Source organism: Corvus brachyrhynchos, unplaced genomic scaffold, assembly GCF_000691975.1.
Source record: "Corvus brachyrhynchos isolate BGI_N302 unplaced genomic scaffold, ASM69197v1 scaffold266, whole genome shotgun sequence".
Classification (NCBI taxonomy): Eukaryota; Metazoa; Chordata; class Aves; order Passeriformes; family Corvidae; genus Corvus; species Corvus brachyrhynchos.
This window is the reverse complement of record NW_008238633.1, coordinates 861,401-877,146: the sequence shown is the minus strand read 5'-3', so window position 1 is coordinate 877,146 and position 15,746 is coordinate 861,401. Positions and strand designations below refer to the sequence as shown.

At 46.1% G+C, this 15,746-nt stretch overlaps 1 protein-coding gene across 1 annotated transcript; it reads right to left on the bottom strand.

Moving 5' to 3' along the window:
* Positions 1 to 11,302: 11,302 nt before the first annotated feature.
* On the bottom strand, positions 11,303 to 15,554 carry LOC108447420 (protein Wnt-7a). The gene has a single exon (XM_017737353.1). The coding sequence runs from the start codon at positions 15,511 to 15,513 to the stop codon at positions 15,049 to 15,051; it is 465 nt and encodes a 154-aa protein (XP_017592842.1). The 5' UTR covers positions 15,514 to 15,554; the 3' UTR covers positions 11,303 to 15,048.
* Between the last annotated feature and the right edge of the window lie 192 nt (positions 15,555 to 15,746).

The following is a 15,746-nucleotide window of genomic DNA, read 5'->3' as shown; positions in this document are numbered from 1 at the left end:
CTTGCCCTGTCCCGTGGCAGGGGAACAAGGACAGACTTTACCTCCTCTGGGTCTCACTGGCCCCAAGCACCCCCCCTTTACTGGCAGCATAATCTGACCCAGCATGTTTAAAGGCAGGATGCTGTCCTTAACTATATTGAGTTGATGATAGATATTTCCAGGAACTACAAAAAGGAGAAAAATCGTTTCTGGAAGGATCACTTGGGTAAGAGTGCACATGCTGCAGTGTAGGTGCACTGCTGGGTGGGTTTAAGTGTCGTTCTAGATGTGTCATGTCCTGGCATCTCCATCATATGCTAGAGCCTCATTTCAGTAATAAGGAGAAGATGATCATAAATCTCACTGAATGCTTTAAAAGATATTTGGATGCTCAGACTTACTATGACAGAGTGAAGTTGTAGTATTTCCTTACCTGAGATGTACAGGAGTAATTACACATGTTGTAGAACTTAATTAATTGTCTCATTTCAGGCAGTATGAAATGCTAATACATCAAATGACTCTGTCCTCATTCATCATTTCATACCATATAAATCCAGTTTATAATGTTCAACGAGATGCAAGCAGACAACAGAACAGAACTCCAGCAGTCTTGTCCCTGGCAAACCAAAGGCAAATCTTGGTAAATAAAGCCAGCTTGTTAATGATAAACTACTATTAATTAGCATTCTTGAACCAGCTATTGAGGAGTTGGATGAATGAGCAGATCTGGAGCCAAGGCAGTAATGACTTTCTGTTTGTGCAGCTACATCAGCTTTTAGAAGGTCTAAGACAGCTCTGGCACATAATTGACCCAGCAGTGATAGATGGGCAGTAAGGAGCAGATTTGCCTCACTGGGTTGAATCACCTGGTTCTGTACAATCAGGGTTAGATTCCTCTGTGTGCCTTCAGACAAGGTGGATGGTCTAGGACTGGTTTATCTTGAGCAGCTCTTTGCACCCTCCTTTCCTTTGGAGGCAGCCCCAGGGGGAAGGGTGGCTCTAGTGGACCATGTTGGCTGAACTGCACAAGAACAACCTGGCTTAAAAAATCTTGTCAAAGCATGGAACTTTCCAGTGTTTCTGGTTCTGGACTGCTGACACCACCACTTTGTGCTCACACAGGTTGGTGGCACCCTGAGACACTGCTGGGCCTGACAGCTGTGCATGCCTCTGAGGGAAACTTTGTCACTACACACTGCAGGTCCTGCTGGGCACAGAAAGGCAGGACCTGTCAGAGATCTGGAGCCATGGATGCATCTCTGAGGTGGAATAAGGTTTCTGTGATGAAGATGATGCCACTCTTAATGCACAAGATAAAGGGCGTACAACAGACAGGGCTGAATTTACAATGGCTGCACATCACCACTCGTAGTAAGACAGAAGTTGCACTGTCCTCTGAAATCCTGTGTAGTTTTTTAGGTAGTTACAGGTAAAAGCAACTATAAATATGATACAGCCATATGAAGTAAAATACAGGAGTTAATGAGTATTTTGCTCAGGTATTGAATGTCTTTTTGAGAAGCAGAAAAATCTGTATAACTGTATTTTGACTTTTTTTGGTTGAAAACAGCCCTCCTCCAGACGGGACTAAAAGCCCAGGTGAGATTTCATGTGGTGATTCTGCCCACAAATCCTTTTGGAGGATTTGGAAATTACAGCAGCACCAGCAGTTACTACGGAGCGCACCTCATTTGGAGAGCGTTTTGCCGCAACACCTGTCCCGAAGCGGTGCCTTCATCCCTGCTGGTGCTTCAGGGCATTTGTAATGCACAGCCTGCCTAAAGCAGGAGCTCCGTGCAGAAAGCTGCTCACAAGAAAGGACTTGTTGGCCAGATTTCCCTGCGAGAAGCTCCAAGGTGCCTTTGTAACACAACCCTTTATTAACGATAGAAATGGAGTCAAAGGAACGTATTGCGAGCCGCTGAGGTTAACCAATCTGCCACTTAAACATAACTGTAGTTTGTGTTATCTGTAACTGAAGAAGGTCATGGGATCTATCATTTGCAGTGGGAGTTTGCAGTGCCAACAAATTAGCATCCAAAGGCTGGCTCGGCATACAGAGCAGCCTCTGAGAGCTGCCCGGGAGCTGCGAGCGACAGGAACAGGCTCCCTCCAGCTCCAGATCCCACTGTCAGTTATTGAAACAGCCCCGCTCTTGTTGCCAGCCCTAATGTGCTTGAGAAAGTGTCAGCGGAGCCTCAGGCAGGGCACGGGAGGGTGGCAGTGCCAAGGGGAAGCCGAGCCCGGGGAAGGGCCCGTGGTGCCGCTCGTGGGGCGGACGGGGGACTGGGGGCTGAGCAGGCATCTCGCCTCTTTTTGCTTTGAGGAAGGCAACAACTGGGTAATCCTGGGAGGAAAAGCACTTCTGAGAGGGCAGAAAAGAAAACCAATTTACTCTGAGAGCAATGAATATAAGTGCTTTTGCCCTTTCTTAACAAGACCGCCTAAGAAGGAGAAAAAAGGGAGAAAGCAAAGTCTTCTTCTTTCCTCCTCCCCCCTGCAAAATCCTACATGCCCTTTTGGCAGAGATCCATCATTCACTTAATGTGTCCTGCTGAAATCAATTCATGTGTCGGGATTTGGAGAGCTAGAATAAAATTTGTTTGCTGATCCCATCCACAGATCACTCAAGAGGATTCATAAAGGTTGGCAAAAATACCCACAAACCCACATTCAATTTGCTATGTAAAGTAATGCATTAGGGAATGACAGCTTCCAGCAGGGAGGGGGAAAGTCTGGTTGTACAAACCGGTTGGTCAAAGTCCACAAGCACCTTGAAGCACATGCAGTTGCATGAAAGGGGATTTGCCTCCTTTGGTGATGGAAGAAAACAGCCTTTACAGTGAAAAGTGTGCCCTGCTGAGTGAGGAAGGGAGGGCATGAGGAGGTGCTTCGGGGCTTGGGGCTGTGTGACACCAGAGCGTGGGGTGGTCACACAGCACAGGTCCCTTGGCCACTGGTGCTCGGAGCCAAAGGCAGCTCTGTGTCCCTGCTATGGGGTTGGGTGGCACTCCTACCTCCATTTAATCTGGGGCACATGAGGAGGAACTTTGCCACTACATCCCCACCCTGGAGCAGGTGGAGAATTTCCTCCTCCAGCTGCGCTTCACAGACCTGTGAAATGACTCCTGGTTTGGGATTCCCTGGTCTCTGTCTGTGCTGACGTGGAATCATAGGATAGGGACTATCCTGAGCTGGAAGGGACCTCCAAGGATCACAGAGCCCAACTCCTTAATACACATCTTCAAAGCTCCTGTCCAACTCACCCAGCAGAGAACTAAGCAAGAAAGAGCCCGAGTGCCTGTAAGGGCTGAGGAGGAGCTCTCAGGGCACAGGCTTGGCCACAGCCTGCTCTTCTCTCTGCTCGTGTGCTGGGAGCATCATGTTCTTGCAACAGACACAAGTAGGACCTTGATTTCTGAAATTATTCTTAATTAAAATGTAATTAGCCACATTTAGTAGAAAGTGGCTTTCTCTAATCTCCCATTTGAATGAAAAGGAGGGCTATGGATGCTGGTCAGCAGTGCTCACCTAACAACAGCCTCCTTGCTCTCCTGGGCTCCCAGAGCGCGGCCTCGCACACAACACGTGACGGGGAGGGCAGAATTCTCCTGGCTGTAGCTGAAGCCCACACCAACTGCATTAACCCACCCACAGGCTGATGTGCTGTTCCACAGCCTCCCTGCGTGTAGTTCCTCTGGTAAATAGTGTGGGCCATGATGTCACTCTTGCTTAAAGCAATTTGTTGAGTTGTAAATACCACTAATCAATTCCTGTGACTGAATCCTGTGACCTTGGGTGTAATCCATGACAACGCTGACTTTAATGTATTTTCTAGCCTTAGCGAAACTACTTTTAGCTGCCCTTTCCCATTAACTTCCCATCTCACTAATAAAATACTAAGAGAATTATATTCACCACTTCTGCCAATCTTAACCGGAAACGATTCTGACTAAGGAATATTAAATGTTGCACATTGACAAATCTGATCCCTGCTCATCATTGCTGGGGTCAGCAGCCTCCTGCTCAGCCTTTTCTCAAACCCAGGCATACTTTGCAGCCCAGGGTCCCTTGAGTTTCGAACTCAAATTTAAAGGGCTTTTTATTTACGCCCAAAGCAGGAGGGGATGTGGGATCCCTGCCTGTGTGACAGTGTTTATTGTGAGACTCCTCCAACTTGAAAACTTCCTTCTTTGAGAGCAGTGTCTCCTTCCTGCTTCTGCTGCCCTCCACCAAACTTGCATGCCGACACTTTTGAAAATGATCGGTATTTGTTTCCACTTGGTTGTCTCCTAAAGCAGGAAAATTACTGTGCAGGCTGGGGGGTTTTAATAGGTTTTGGAAGGGTGGTTTGGGGAGGATGACGGAGGACAGGACACACAAACTGTCTGACAGGAAGGATATTTGCGCTCAGAGGATTTTTTCCTGACATCTGAGATGATTCCAGTGATACAGGCCCACATCCTACGAGCTGAATTGCTGTCACACAGTTCCTGGGCAGAAGCTCTGTGTGCAGCAGGTGGCCTGGGCAGGTTTCTCTGTCTCAGGGCTGCTGAGCTCTGACTCCACTGCAATGCCACAGACGAGCACCCTGTGTTTGACATGCAGCAGAGAGCTCAGAGGCCAAATGTGATCTGCCAAAATCTCTCTTGCTGTCCTTCTGTGATGACAGAGGAATCTCTGCATATTTGGCTTTTCTTCTAGAACTGTGACAGGAGCACAGGCACAGTCAGCAGCAGGTGCAGCCTTGTGGAGCTCTAAATCCCCGCAGTCCCCATGGAGATTTTACACTCGGAATTCTCAGTTCTGGCTTGAACAGTTGTGCTGGCTACAGCAGAAATCCTCGTTGTTTCACCACAGCAGGGTGAGAACTCGGTGTTGCAAAGCTGTCCTTCATCTCTCCCTGCGCTGCTGCAACACTTCAGCATCTCCAGGCCTCCCAGCCATTTCCTCTCGAGTGCCTTGGCTCTGCAGGGCTCAGCAGATGCACCAGGCTGGCTCCTGCACTGTGAACGCCGTGGGCAAGGCTGCAGCCGGGTGACGGGGGTGCGTGGGTGGCGAGGGCCTGCAAGGCTGACAACGCTGTTGGAAAGTTTGTTCCCTAGAATCCGAACTCCAGATAAATAGTACATGCTGGCTCTAATTTAAATTCAATCAATATTCAGTTAAAAAATAAATAGAAAGCTTTTTAGATTGGTGATGTAAGGGAACGTTGGTTCAAGGAAGTAATTACATGTTATGTAGAAAAAGTCAATTTAAGTCCTCAATAATTTACTTAAGTGATTTACTTGACTGATGTGTTGTCTTGACCCAATAGGGCAGAGTAACAGACACTCAGTTATGGCAGAGTTCCAGCAAAACCAGCCCTTGTTACCGTCCAACATAAATCATTAGCTACTGTCTTGTTCCAGGTGTACACAGGTGCTATTTAAAACAAAAAAAGGTGATAAATTTTGTGTTTGTAAACATAACTCTGTCAAAACTAATCCTGTTTCTGGCAGATGAAGATGTTATCCATACCTTTTGCTAAGGCAATATCCATTTTCAGGAAATAAAGTTCCTAGTGTATAATTAGCTCAAATTGGCCGACATTAGGGCAGCAGGGCTACATGGTGGGATTAGCTGGATAGCTGGGAGAGAAGCTGCCCCCTGCCAGCGCTGCACAGAGCTCTGGGGACAGTGGCAGGATGGCTGCTGATGGCCTGGGGGGGCTCGGGGCTCCGGGACCTGCTGCTCTTTCCAGGCTGCCATCACAGGGCAGTGGCTTTTTAAGGATGCTCTTTGGACTCTTCCCAGATTACATTCCATACATGTGGAAGATAGAGATTGCAATTTGTAGCCATGACAACGATGCTGGCGAGCGCTGCTGTTCTCTGTACCTGTGATACAAGGGTCCTTTTAAAAATCACCTCTTGTGCCGTGCTCTTCCTCTAAAGTCGAGAGTGAACTCTGGCCCCTGAGAAGGTGAAACCCGGGGTGCATGGGGTGGGTGTGCTGAGCTCTGGGCTTGGTCTTGAACTGCACCAAGGCTCAAAGAACAGCACAGAGTCCCACATGCTCGCTCCAGACAGATCTGAGAGCAACTGAAATCGGAGTTTAGGATAACACAAAATGTCTGCTGGTATTCCTGGGCAAAGCTGTATGATCCACCATATTCAAAAGCTTCAAGCAACCCATCAGACCCCTGTTACACCTGTTTCCCTGTTCCTTGCTGCTCTGAGTGCTGGTAGCAGCAGTGCCAGAGGTTATGCCACCTCTTTGCCTCCAAGGTGCCCTCCCTGGGCCATCAGGACAGGCTCTGAGCTGCTTCCAAGTGCCTCATGTGAGCAGAGAATCACTGAATGGCTTCAAAACCCTAAAGATCACCATGTTCCACCCCCACCTCATGTGCACATGTGATGGTGTGTGTGCACCAGGTGTGTCCTCCTGCAGCCATCACTTTCTGAACACCATTCTCTACTGGCAGTTCTGAAGCTCTGATTACACTATGAGCTACAACAAAGCAAGAAAACCCCGCTAAAAATGCCAAAAAACCCCTAAAGCATTCCTCACCTGTACTCCCTTGAAAATTATTGGAATTTGAGTCAACGAATGCTACTGCAGCATTAACCCTGGTATGTGTGACGTCCCTTTAATTCCCATGGACTGAAGATCACCTGCTCTAGGAAGGATCTCTGGGAGAAGCCAGCTCAGGACCAAGGAGGAGAACCAGACTGATGGTAGCTGCACAGGGTGGTAGTGAGCAGCAAAATGTAGCTGAATTCTTCATTAAACACTGTGGCTTTGCAATTATAACCTGAGACTGGGGCAGACAGAACCCAGGAAACCACTGTGGGGAGGGCACCCCAACACATGTTTGGAATGTGGCAAAAATGGCTGCTGGCAGTTTTTCACATAGTAATAAGTGGCTTAACAAATCTTGAGCTTGGTTATGTAACGAGATCATTAGATCAGCATTTGGGACCTATTTACTGTGACAGGAAAACAATACACCTATGATCTATTGTGGGCTGGGTTGAGACTTCCAACTTCAACAGTAAACATGGCTGATAAATTAAATTAACATGATAGCTCTGATATAGTACTGATGGTTTGTGTACTACAGCTCCAACCAGGTGTTGAATTTCATTCTCAAAGAATTAACCTGAACTTCAGCCCCCTCAGGTCTTCAGTCTCTTCATAAAGCCTATAAATACCACAGACAAGGCTTATGTCATTAGCCTCTTAATGTTATAAACATTTAATGAAGTTAAATTTGAAGCACAACACATTGTAAAATCAATCTGATCTTGTTGGGAAGACAAAGGGAAGAAAATTGTTGGAGTCATTTGGAAAACAAATTAAGAATTACATTCACTTAACTTTGAAGTGGATGAAAAATTATGGCCAAGACAGATAGAGCCATTGTATTTCAAAGGCAAAGGGAGCAGGGAAGCCTCTCTCAGTGGAGGATGCTGCCTGACAGAGATCACCAGCACCCTCAGTGGCAGGCAGCCCCCCATCCATCACCTGGGCACGACAGGCAGCGCCTTCCTAGCAATTGGAGGAATTTCACTCCAAATATTGCAGCTCGGATGCCTGTCCCTCAGAGCAGCCGCTTCAGCAGCTGGAGCTTTCTGTGCTTCTGTGCACAGGTCTGCACTGCTGCCTCCCCGGGGATGCTCACCTTGCCAGGGATGCTCACCTGCTCCCGGCGTGGCTCCTGCCCCCAGCACGGCCCTCGAACACGGGGCTGCCTCGTCTGGCTGCAGGACAAAGCCATTCCTCCGGCAAACGCTTCCCTGGAATTGGCTTCCCACGGAATAGGTTGGAGGGCGAGGTTCTCTCACCCTGTACTGAGGTGGGCACAGGGGCTTTGCTGGCAGCCTGCTCAGTGTCCTGGCATGGTTTACCAGCACCCAGCATCTCCTGCAAGTGCTAAGTGGGCAGAAAAGAAATAAATAAAAATAAATAAACCCCTATTAGGGGAGGTTTGCCGTGTAAAAATCCGAGACAATGAAGAGGAAAAAGTGAAGGGCAACGGACGTGTTAAAATGCTGCAGACAACAACCTGCTCGGAGGAAAGTGTATTTGTTCTTTCTTTTTAAAACTCATCATTTATTTTCTCTATTCTTCAGACCTAATGTCTCACTAATGAATTCCAGGGGGATTTTTGAATCATGGTGATATCATGGGTTAAACCCCTTCTCTACTTTTTGAATGTAAATTCTTTTTGACATTCTTAGTTATTGCAGAGCATTGACTTCTTTCCTACAACAAAACCAAATGCTCTTTGGTTTTGCATAGTTAACATTTTGCTAATGGGTAGCCAAGATTCTCTCAGCAGCTCAACAACATTTTCTAAAGCACACTGGCGTTGTTGTAGCAACTGGTGGCTGATCTGTGAATAAAGCAGATGTCATTGTGGCAGGATAAAGGGAGAATAATCTATCACCCGGCCACTGCCACTCCTGCCCAAACAAGTCATCAAAATGACAACTTTGGTGTGTAGCCATTAATTCAGGTCTATGTGTCCCCTTATCTCATCTCGTTATTATATCAACCAAGGGTATGTTACAAGCACCAAGAGTTTCCCAGCCCCTCTCCGTTGTCTTTCTGAGGAAGTGCAGCCTGGATGTGCCGAGGCACTGACAGTCTGCCAGCTTCCTTTTAGGCTCTGATTGATTTTGCTCTGTCGTCCAAGCTGCTCTGGCCTAAATAAACACAATATATATTCTGGGATGCTTTTTTTCTTTACTGTTTCATCTGAATTCAGCTCATGTGGCTCGCGACTAAAGATGGGCAAGCGTCAAAATATTCTGACAGGGGCCCGAGCTGAGCACAAAAGGAGAGACAGGAGCAGATAAATTGCCTTTCTAACTTCTCAGAAAGGCTTTAATCCATTTATTATTTTTTTAGCTTCTGTTCTAATTCTCACAATTTGTACTTGGTGCAACTGGTTGACCCCAGTGAGTCACCTCTCATCCCCCTCTTTCCGTGGCAGCAAATGCCATGTGCTTTAACACTGTCCCATGAAACACTTTCCTTAACTTTTTCCTGTGCTTCCAGGGCTATGGCATCACAGCAATGTGCCCCAGCTTTGTGGAGACTTTGAGCTGAGTTTTAGCTTGTCAGAGGCTGTTTGTTCCCTGTGGAACTGCTGTCCACATCTCACTCAAAAAGCCTGCTCTGCTATCTCCTTTGCCTCCCAGCTTTGCTAATCACTTGACTTAAGGAGACAAAACATGAGACCAGGTTTCTTCCATTTCCCTGGTGCATGACTCATACTTAATGTGGAGGTTATATTAATTACTGTGTGCTCAGCATTTAATGAGCCTGGGAAGGAGTCTCCTCTCTTCAGCTACACAGAGCATGCAGGGAAATCACTGCATGCAGTGAATACATCTCCCAAACTCTCAAATCTGGATATGTATTTCATACAAGGAGGCGAATCAGTCGTTACTTGAGTTCCTTAAAACGGGATGGCAGAAGCTGAGAAATCTGGGCCGTAGTCCTGATTCTCTCACAGGCTGCCTTTGTGCCCACTGGCCAACCCTCTTGGGCTCTGTGTCTCCTGATTTCCTGTCTGTTTGTAGGGATAATAGTGGCTGGCTGAGACCGGGCTCAGCGCAGAACATTTGTACAACTTGACATCACAGCATTGGGGAAGGCCAAGAAGAATAATCCTGAGGTTTTTTAATATATATAGAAAATACTTTTTCTTTTTTTTTTTTAAGTAAATGACATATATTCCAGTCCTGTGTGATGGCATGATGGTCTAACACTACTGCCTGCACCAGATCTTCTCTGTCTTTCTCCACTGACTTCTTTCTCAAGGTGATGAGTATTTAACATTCTCTGTAGGATTTAAATAGCTTCAAAAATACGCTGTATGTGATGTCCATGGTGCATATTTCCATGGGCCCATGTGCAAAAGAAAAGCTGCTAGGTAAAAAACTTAGTGTGAGAAACAACTCACAAAACAGGTTTCTTGCTGATTCAAGGGAATAGATGCTTGGACTTGGCTTGATCCAAATGAAATTGCACTGTGGCTGTGTAGCAAGCGGGCAGGCTGAGCTTTGGCTGCGATCTGTCCATTCTGCCAAGCCCTTTCTGTTCCCCAGTGGACTCAGTGGTGTGCCTTCCGTGCACTGATTTGTTCAGGGGTTTTCCTTCTCATGCTTTTTCCTCTGTATTCCAAAGATTTCTGTTACAGAAAGATGTCTGTTACAGGCCCTTAGTTTCTTTATCTTTCAAATGTCTTTTTCTGTCTCCTAGCTAGAATTATGGAACATCCTAAATTGGAAGGGACCCTCAGGGATCATCCAGTCCAGCCCCAGGCCCTGCACAGACACCCCAAATCCCACCCTGGGCATCCCTGGCAGCGCTGTCCCAACGCTCCTGGAGCTCTGGCAGCCTCGGGGGCCGCGCCCATTCCCCTTTTTTTCCCGTGTCCTGCCCCTGTCCCAGGGAGCAGAGATCGGAGCGGCCCCTGTGCTGCCCCTCGGGAGGAGCTGCAGCCCCCTGAGCTCTGACCTCAGTCTCCGGTTCTCCAGCTGAGCAAACCAAGAGCCCTCAGCCACTCTTTGTACGGCCCCTCCAGACCCTTAAACATATTCATTGCTCTCCTTTGGACACTCTCTAAGAGCTGTAGACCTTTCTTATATTGCACTGACCAAAACTTGAGACAATATTCAAGGTGAGGCGGCCCCAGTGCAGAGCAGAGTGGGACAATCCCCTCCCTGGCCCAACCGGCCATGCTGGGCCTGGTGCCCCCCAGGACAGGGATGTCCCCCCTGGCTGCCAGGGCACTGCTGGCTCATATCCAACTTTCCATCCACCAAGATTCCCTGCAGTTCAGACTTGGAGACCTTCTTGCTCCATCAGCTTCTTTGGTTCCAAGCTGGGGACGAGGGGCAGTATTGATTAATATGCACACTGGGACAGTCACAGTGGGTATTTCCTCCTGTCTGTTATAATGACAAATGTGAAAATATTGTCAGAAATAATTATGCAGCATCTTAATTTGAATTTGTGCACCCTGACTGCAGTCTGCCACGTTTCTCTGTTTAACAAATTGATTTTAAAGTGTGGTCAGTTAAAAACAGTTTTGCAATCCACAGGAGAGTTCATTAAGAGCCTTATGCAATAAGGTATGCAGCCATTATTTGCCTTTTCTAAGTTACTGTGTCCCCTTACAATAACTTTACCAAATGAGCCACTTAAGAGTACATTTTAAGGATGTTTTCAGTTTAATTATCACTGTTGAAAGACATATCTCCATTAGCTTTGTGCATACATGGCAAAGAAAACTTAATGACTGACTGATCCATGTTTTATGTAAGTGCTTCTAGTATCAAGCTGCGTGAATTCAGGTTAGCTGTCCTTTTAGAAAGGCCAACAGGTGAAGTCCTTAAAACTTACTTAGGAATCCTGAGGCAGAACAGCTTCATTTCCACAAACTGGGGTTCCTCTATGGGATGAGGAAGGGAGACTCCATAATTAGCAGCTTCCCAACTTGCAGACAGGCTTTTTCCCTTCTGCCTCCCACTCCTGCCCCTGCTCCTGGGCTGTGTTTCCTTTCCAGCCCCATCCAGGTTCTCCCCGTGCCCAGCAGCGCCGCGCTCCCCTGGCAGCACACATGAAAAGATGTATTTTCCTTGGAGGGCTGCATTGTCCTGCACTTGTGTGCATTTCAGTGCTGTTGTGTGGCTCTTCCCCACGTAAAAACAGAGCTCTTCTATCTCCGAGCACAAAGCCCAAACTGTTGTCAGGGGGAGGAATAGCTACAAACCAGTAAATCTTCTCCCTTCTCCTGGTTATTCTCCGTGCCATTCAAGCCCACTTAGCGAATGACCAATTAACTCCAGGCTCATGGCACATTCTGATGGGCCAGACTTCTCCTAGCTGGGATGACACAGCTGAATTTCCGAATACTTTCTGGTTGAATGCAGCATTTGGTTTCCTTTGCTCTTTAATTCATAGTTCCCCAACTGTTATTTCAGTTATTAAACAAACCGACATTTTGTTCCTTTTTTTCTCTCCATTTTCTCACCAGCAATATTGTAAAATATAGGGAAAATGTGTACCAAATTGAACTCCTTGTGCATCCAGTTTTTTATTATTGTGAGTAAAACTGTTTAAAGATATTTGTCCTTCAATAATTATTCTGCTAGCTGTACATGGCACATCACTGCATACGGAAATTTACAGGAAGCAGGAGTTTTACACATTAATTTTCTATGGTAAAAACATGCTGCAAAAGTAATAATTTGTAAAGTAACTCTAATCAGTGAGGAGAACACAGTTTTAACTATGATACGGTATTCACTAAATCAAAACCCAATACAAACTGGGGGGGAGATTCCAAGAGTAAAAGTTAGATCTGAATTATTAGACCGTAATACAGAGTTGTAATGAACATCCCTACTGTATGTGGCTGCATTTTATATCTTGTCATGTGGAATTTAGAAGGACTAAAAGCAGTGACTCAATGACCAATAAAAATTTGCTTTTATACTGACAAGTCATAAGTTTGAAAGTAAATTGCATTAATAACTTTATTTTGATACCCCATTCTGGTGTCTGAATTGAACAGAAATTCTATTTTGCGTTAAGTGGCAGGGCTGCAAAGAAACTGCATTAACCCTGACTATCCATTGCTAGGATTAGGTACTACATGGGCTTGTGTTCTGAGGTAAATGTATATACAAGGAGTGAGTTAAAACCCGAGTCCTAACAGGTGGGTTGTCAAACTTTGCAGCATCTTTTGTGATGCTTCTGTTCCCCTTCTCAGAAATCCTGTTTTCGCAGTGCTAGGTGGGAGTTTTGCCTGAGAAGGATCAGTGCACACAGGGCAGACCTGTCCCACCTGCTCCTGGTGGCACTTGCTGCTGTGCAGGGAGTCAATGACACGTTCCCATCGCTGAAGCCTCGTTAACTGGGGACATCCTGCAGTCTGGAAGGAGGAGAGAATCTGATCTGCCCCAGACAATGTGCAATATCTTCTGTAATGCTGGGCCACGTTTCTTACCCAGCAAAAAAGAGTGTTAAAATTAGAGATATTATTTTATCAATCACAAATTAGTTAAGCAGGAGGAACAGAATTATTCTAAATGCAGAGAAATATTTACCACTTGAATGTCTGAGGAAATCAGTAGTGATGAAAAGGAAATACCATAAAGGGAATGCAAAACAGCTTAGTTGGGCTCTGAAAAATAAGTGAGCAGTCTTTAAATTTGCCTCTTTAAACTTGTCCGAATGTTTTTCTGGAGTTTTTGGGCTGTGGCCTTTTTGGGGGGAAAGAATAATGTAAATGCCAAAAGGAGCTGGACAAAAAGTAAGCTTTGTATCCTATCTATGAGAATCAGACGATGTGTGTCATGCAAGTTATTACAGTCACAGTCTACAGTCTTCCCCTGATGGAAATCAGATTTGACAGCAGCACAATGCAGAGGTTTAACTGACAGCACACACAGCACATTTGCGAGTCATAACGCCACAGTTTAATGACTGACGCATGTGGGAAGCTAATTCGGATTTTTTTTTCTTGAATGGGATAAATGAGCATCCAGTTAATACCAATCATGAATTCTAGCCATGTGACAAAATTGATGCTACATACCCTGTTCTTGTTTTGCATATTCTGCAAACTGAGCTGCAGGAAAAGAGCCAGTTTGTACACACATCCGGAGAGAAGGTTCATTCTGCTTTCTGACACATCCACCAATTGCAGCTGAATGCATCCAGCTTGCTGCTGTTGTGTTCACAAACTAATTACCCTTTCTCTGTTAAATAGCCTAAGAATTACAAATTGTATGCCTGTTTTGAGAAAAAGTACAGGTTGAACAAGCAGACGTAGTATAAATAAAATATTTATATAAAAATAGTCTCTTACAAAATATACTCTCTTATCCTATGGTTGATTTTTCCAAAAGATGGAATTTTGTCTGGATTTTCTTATTTTTAGACATATTCCAAACCGGATTTTATTAATGCTTCTTTCTTTAATCGAAGAAAAAAAAAAAACAACAACACAAAAACTGGTAAAGATTTGTAACCCCTACCACTCCACTTTTGTTCCAGACAACTAGCAGCAAACAGGAGGAAACAAACAAACAAAAACCCCAAAATACAGTGTGTTTGTGTATGTACATATATATAAAGATGCCAGCTTTTGTCCTCAAATATCCAGTACTGTAGAACACATCCTGCAAGTCCAACTAATAGAAATATCCTAGTCAAGAACAATATATACAGCTCCAGTTTTTCCTTGCTGATCCTACAAAATTATTCCACAAAGAAAGCCAGCTACCTACTTTAATTGCAGAATAGTTCCAAAAAAGGTTGGTAAAGTTCTTTTTTTTAATTAAATAAATTAATATTAGTTTTATCTGAATAAATTGTTAAATATTGCTATTATTATGCCCAAGTGTCCCAAATCCCTGTGCTAAAATCTGCAGCTCACACACACACACGAGAAAGGCAGATAAAGCAGTGTCTACAGAACCCTTCCACAGTTCATCTTGCTGCAGCAAGTGCTGAGAAGTGGAAAGAGGGGCAAGACCAGTAGAAGCTTTTCACCAGTGTAGAAGCCTAAATCTGTGCCATCCACACACTCCCTCGGGCAATTCACAGGGAGGCTCTGGCCATCCCATCCTGTGCAAAGCCCTTTTTTAGGGACTTCTCCCCGACCCCTCCCTGCTCCTTGCACACAGAAATGTTTGACCATCTCTTTCCCAAACCGAGAGTCAGTTGCCACACCCAGAGGTTTCTCCCTGGCTGGTGTCTCTCTGCAAGGCAGTCAACGCTTCTTCCTTTCGAGGTGCAGGCTCACCGAGATGATCCTTTTCTCTCTCTTTTGTGTGTCTGGTGGCCCGGGGTGGGGTTTGTTTGTTTTTGTTTCTTGGCTGACTTTATAAGAGTCTGAAATGTGTATCCACATAAGCAACGAAACGTGAGAAGAGAAGAGAGGGCTCCATTCATCAGCATTTCTTCGGGGAGAACAGCTCTTCCCCACAGTTCCGTTCAGGTACACTGAGTGCATGTGCAAATGTATCCCAGGCTGGGAGGAGCCCAGGCAGGGGCTCACTTACAGGTGTACACCTCTGTCCTCTCGCTGCACGTGTTGCATTTCACGTAGCAGCACCAGTGGAACTTGCAGTTGCACTGCCACACCCGCGAGTACTGGTGGGTGTTGTAGCCGCGGCCGCAGCACATCAGGTCGCAGCCGTTGGACTGCTGAGCCGTCTTGTTGCACATCCTGCCCTGCGTGCCCACACTGCCCGTGACCGGGTCCTCCTCACAGTAGTTGGGGGATTTCTCTATGTACACCAAGTCTGTATCCATGGGTTTGCGATAGGAAAGGGGCTTCTTGATTTTGAGGAAGGTGGGGCGCTTGTTGCGGCTGGCTCTGACGGGCTCCACCTGCACGGCCTCGTTGTACTTGTCCTTGAGGATGTAGCCCAGCTCCCGGAACTTGGGCAGGGTTGTCCAGCAGGTTTTAGTGGTGCAGGATCCTGAGACCCCGTGGCACTTGCACTCTAACTTCATGTTCTCTTCCAGGATCTGTGGTGGGAAGAACAAAGAAGGATGCGTTAATACCAGAGAGACTCTCCCCAGAACACCAGGGCTGTCTGATGGACACCGGGTGACACTCAGGGACAGGTTGGTTCTGCAGTGGGAGCTGCCACCAGACACAGGTCATGCTGTTGTCCCAGGTGGCAAATGCTCATCAGTATGAACCAGTTCTGCCTGTGAAGCTGATTCCCCTTCTGCACTGCGAG

Bases quoted from the DNA above. Each gene is read 5' to 3' on its own strand.
- LOC108447420 (XM_017737353.1), bottom strand. From the start codon at position 15,513: ATGAAGTTAGAGTGCAAGTGCCACGGGGTCTCAGGATCCTGCACCACT.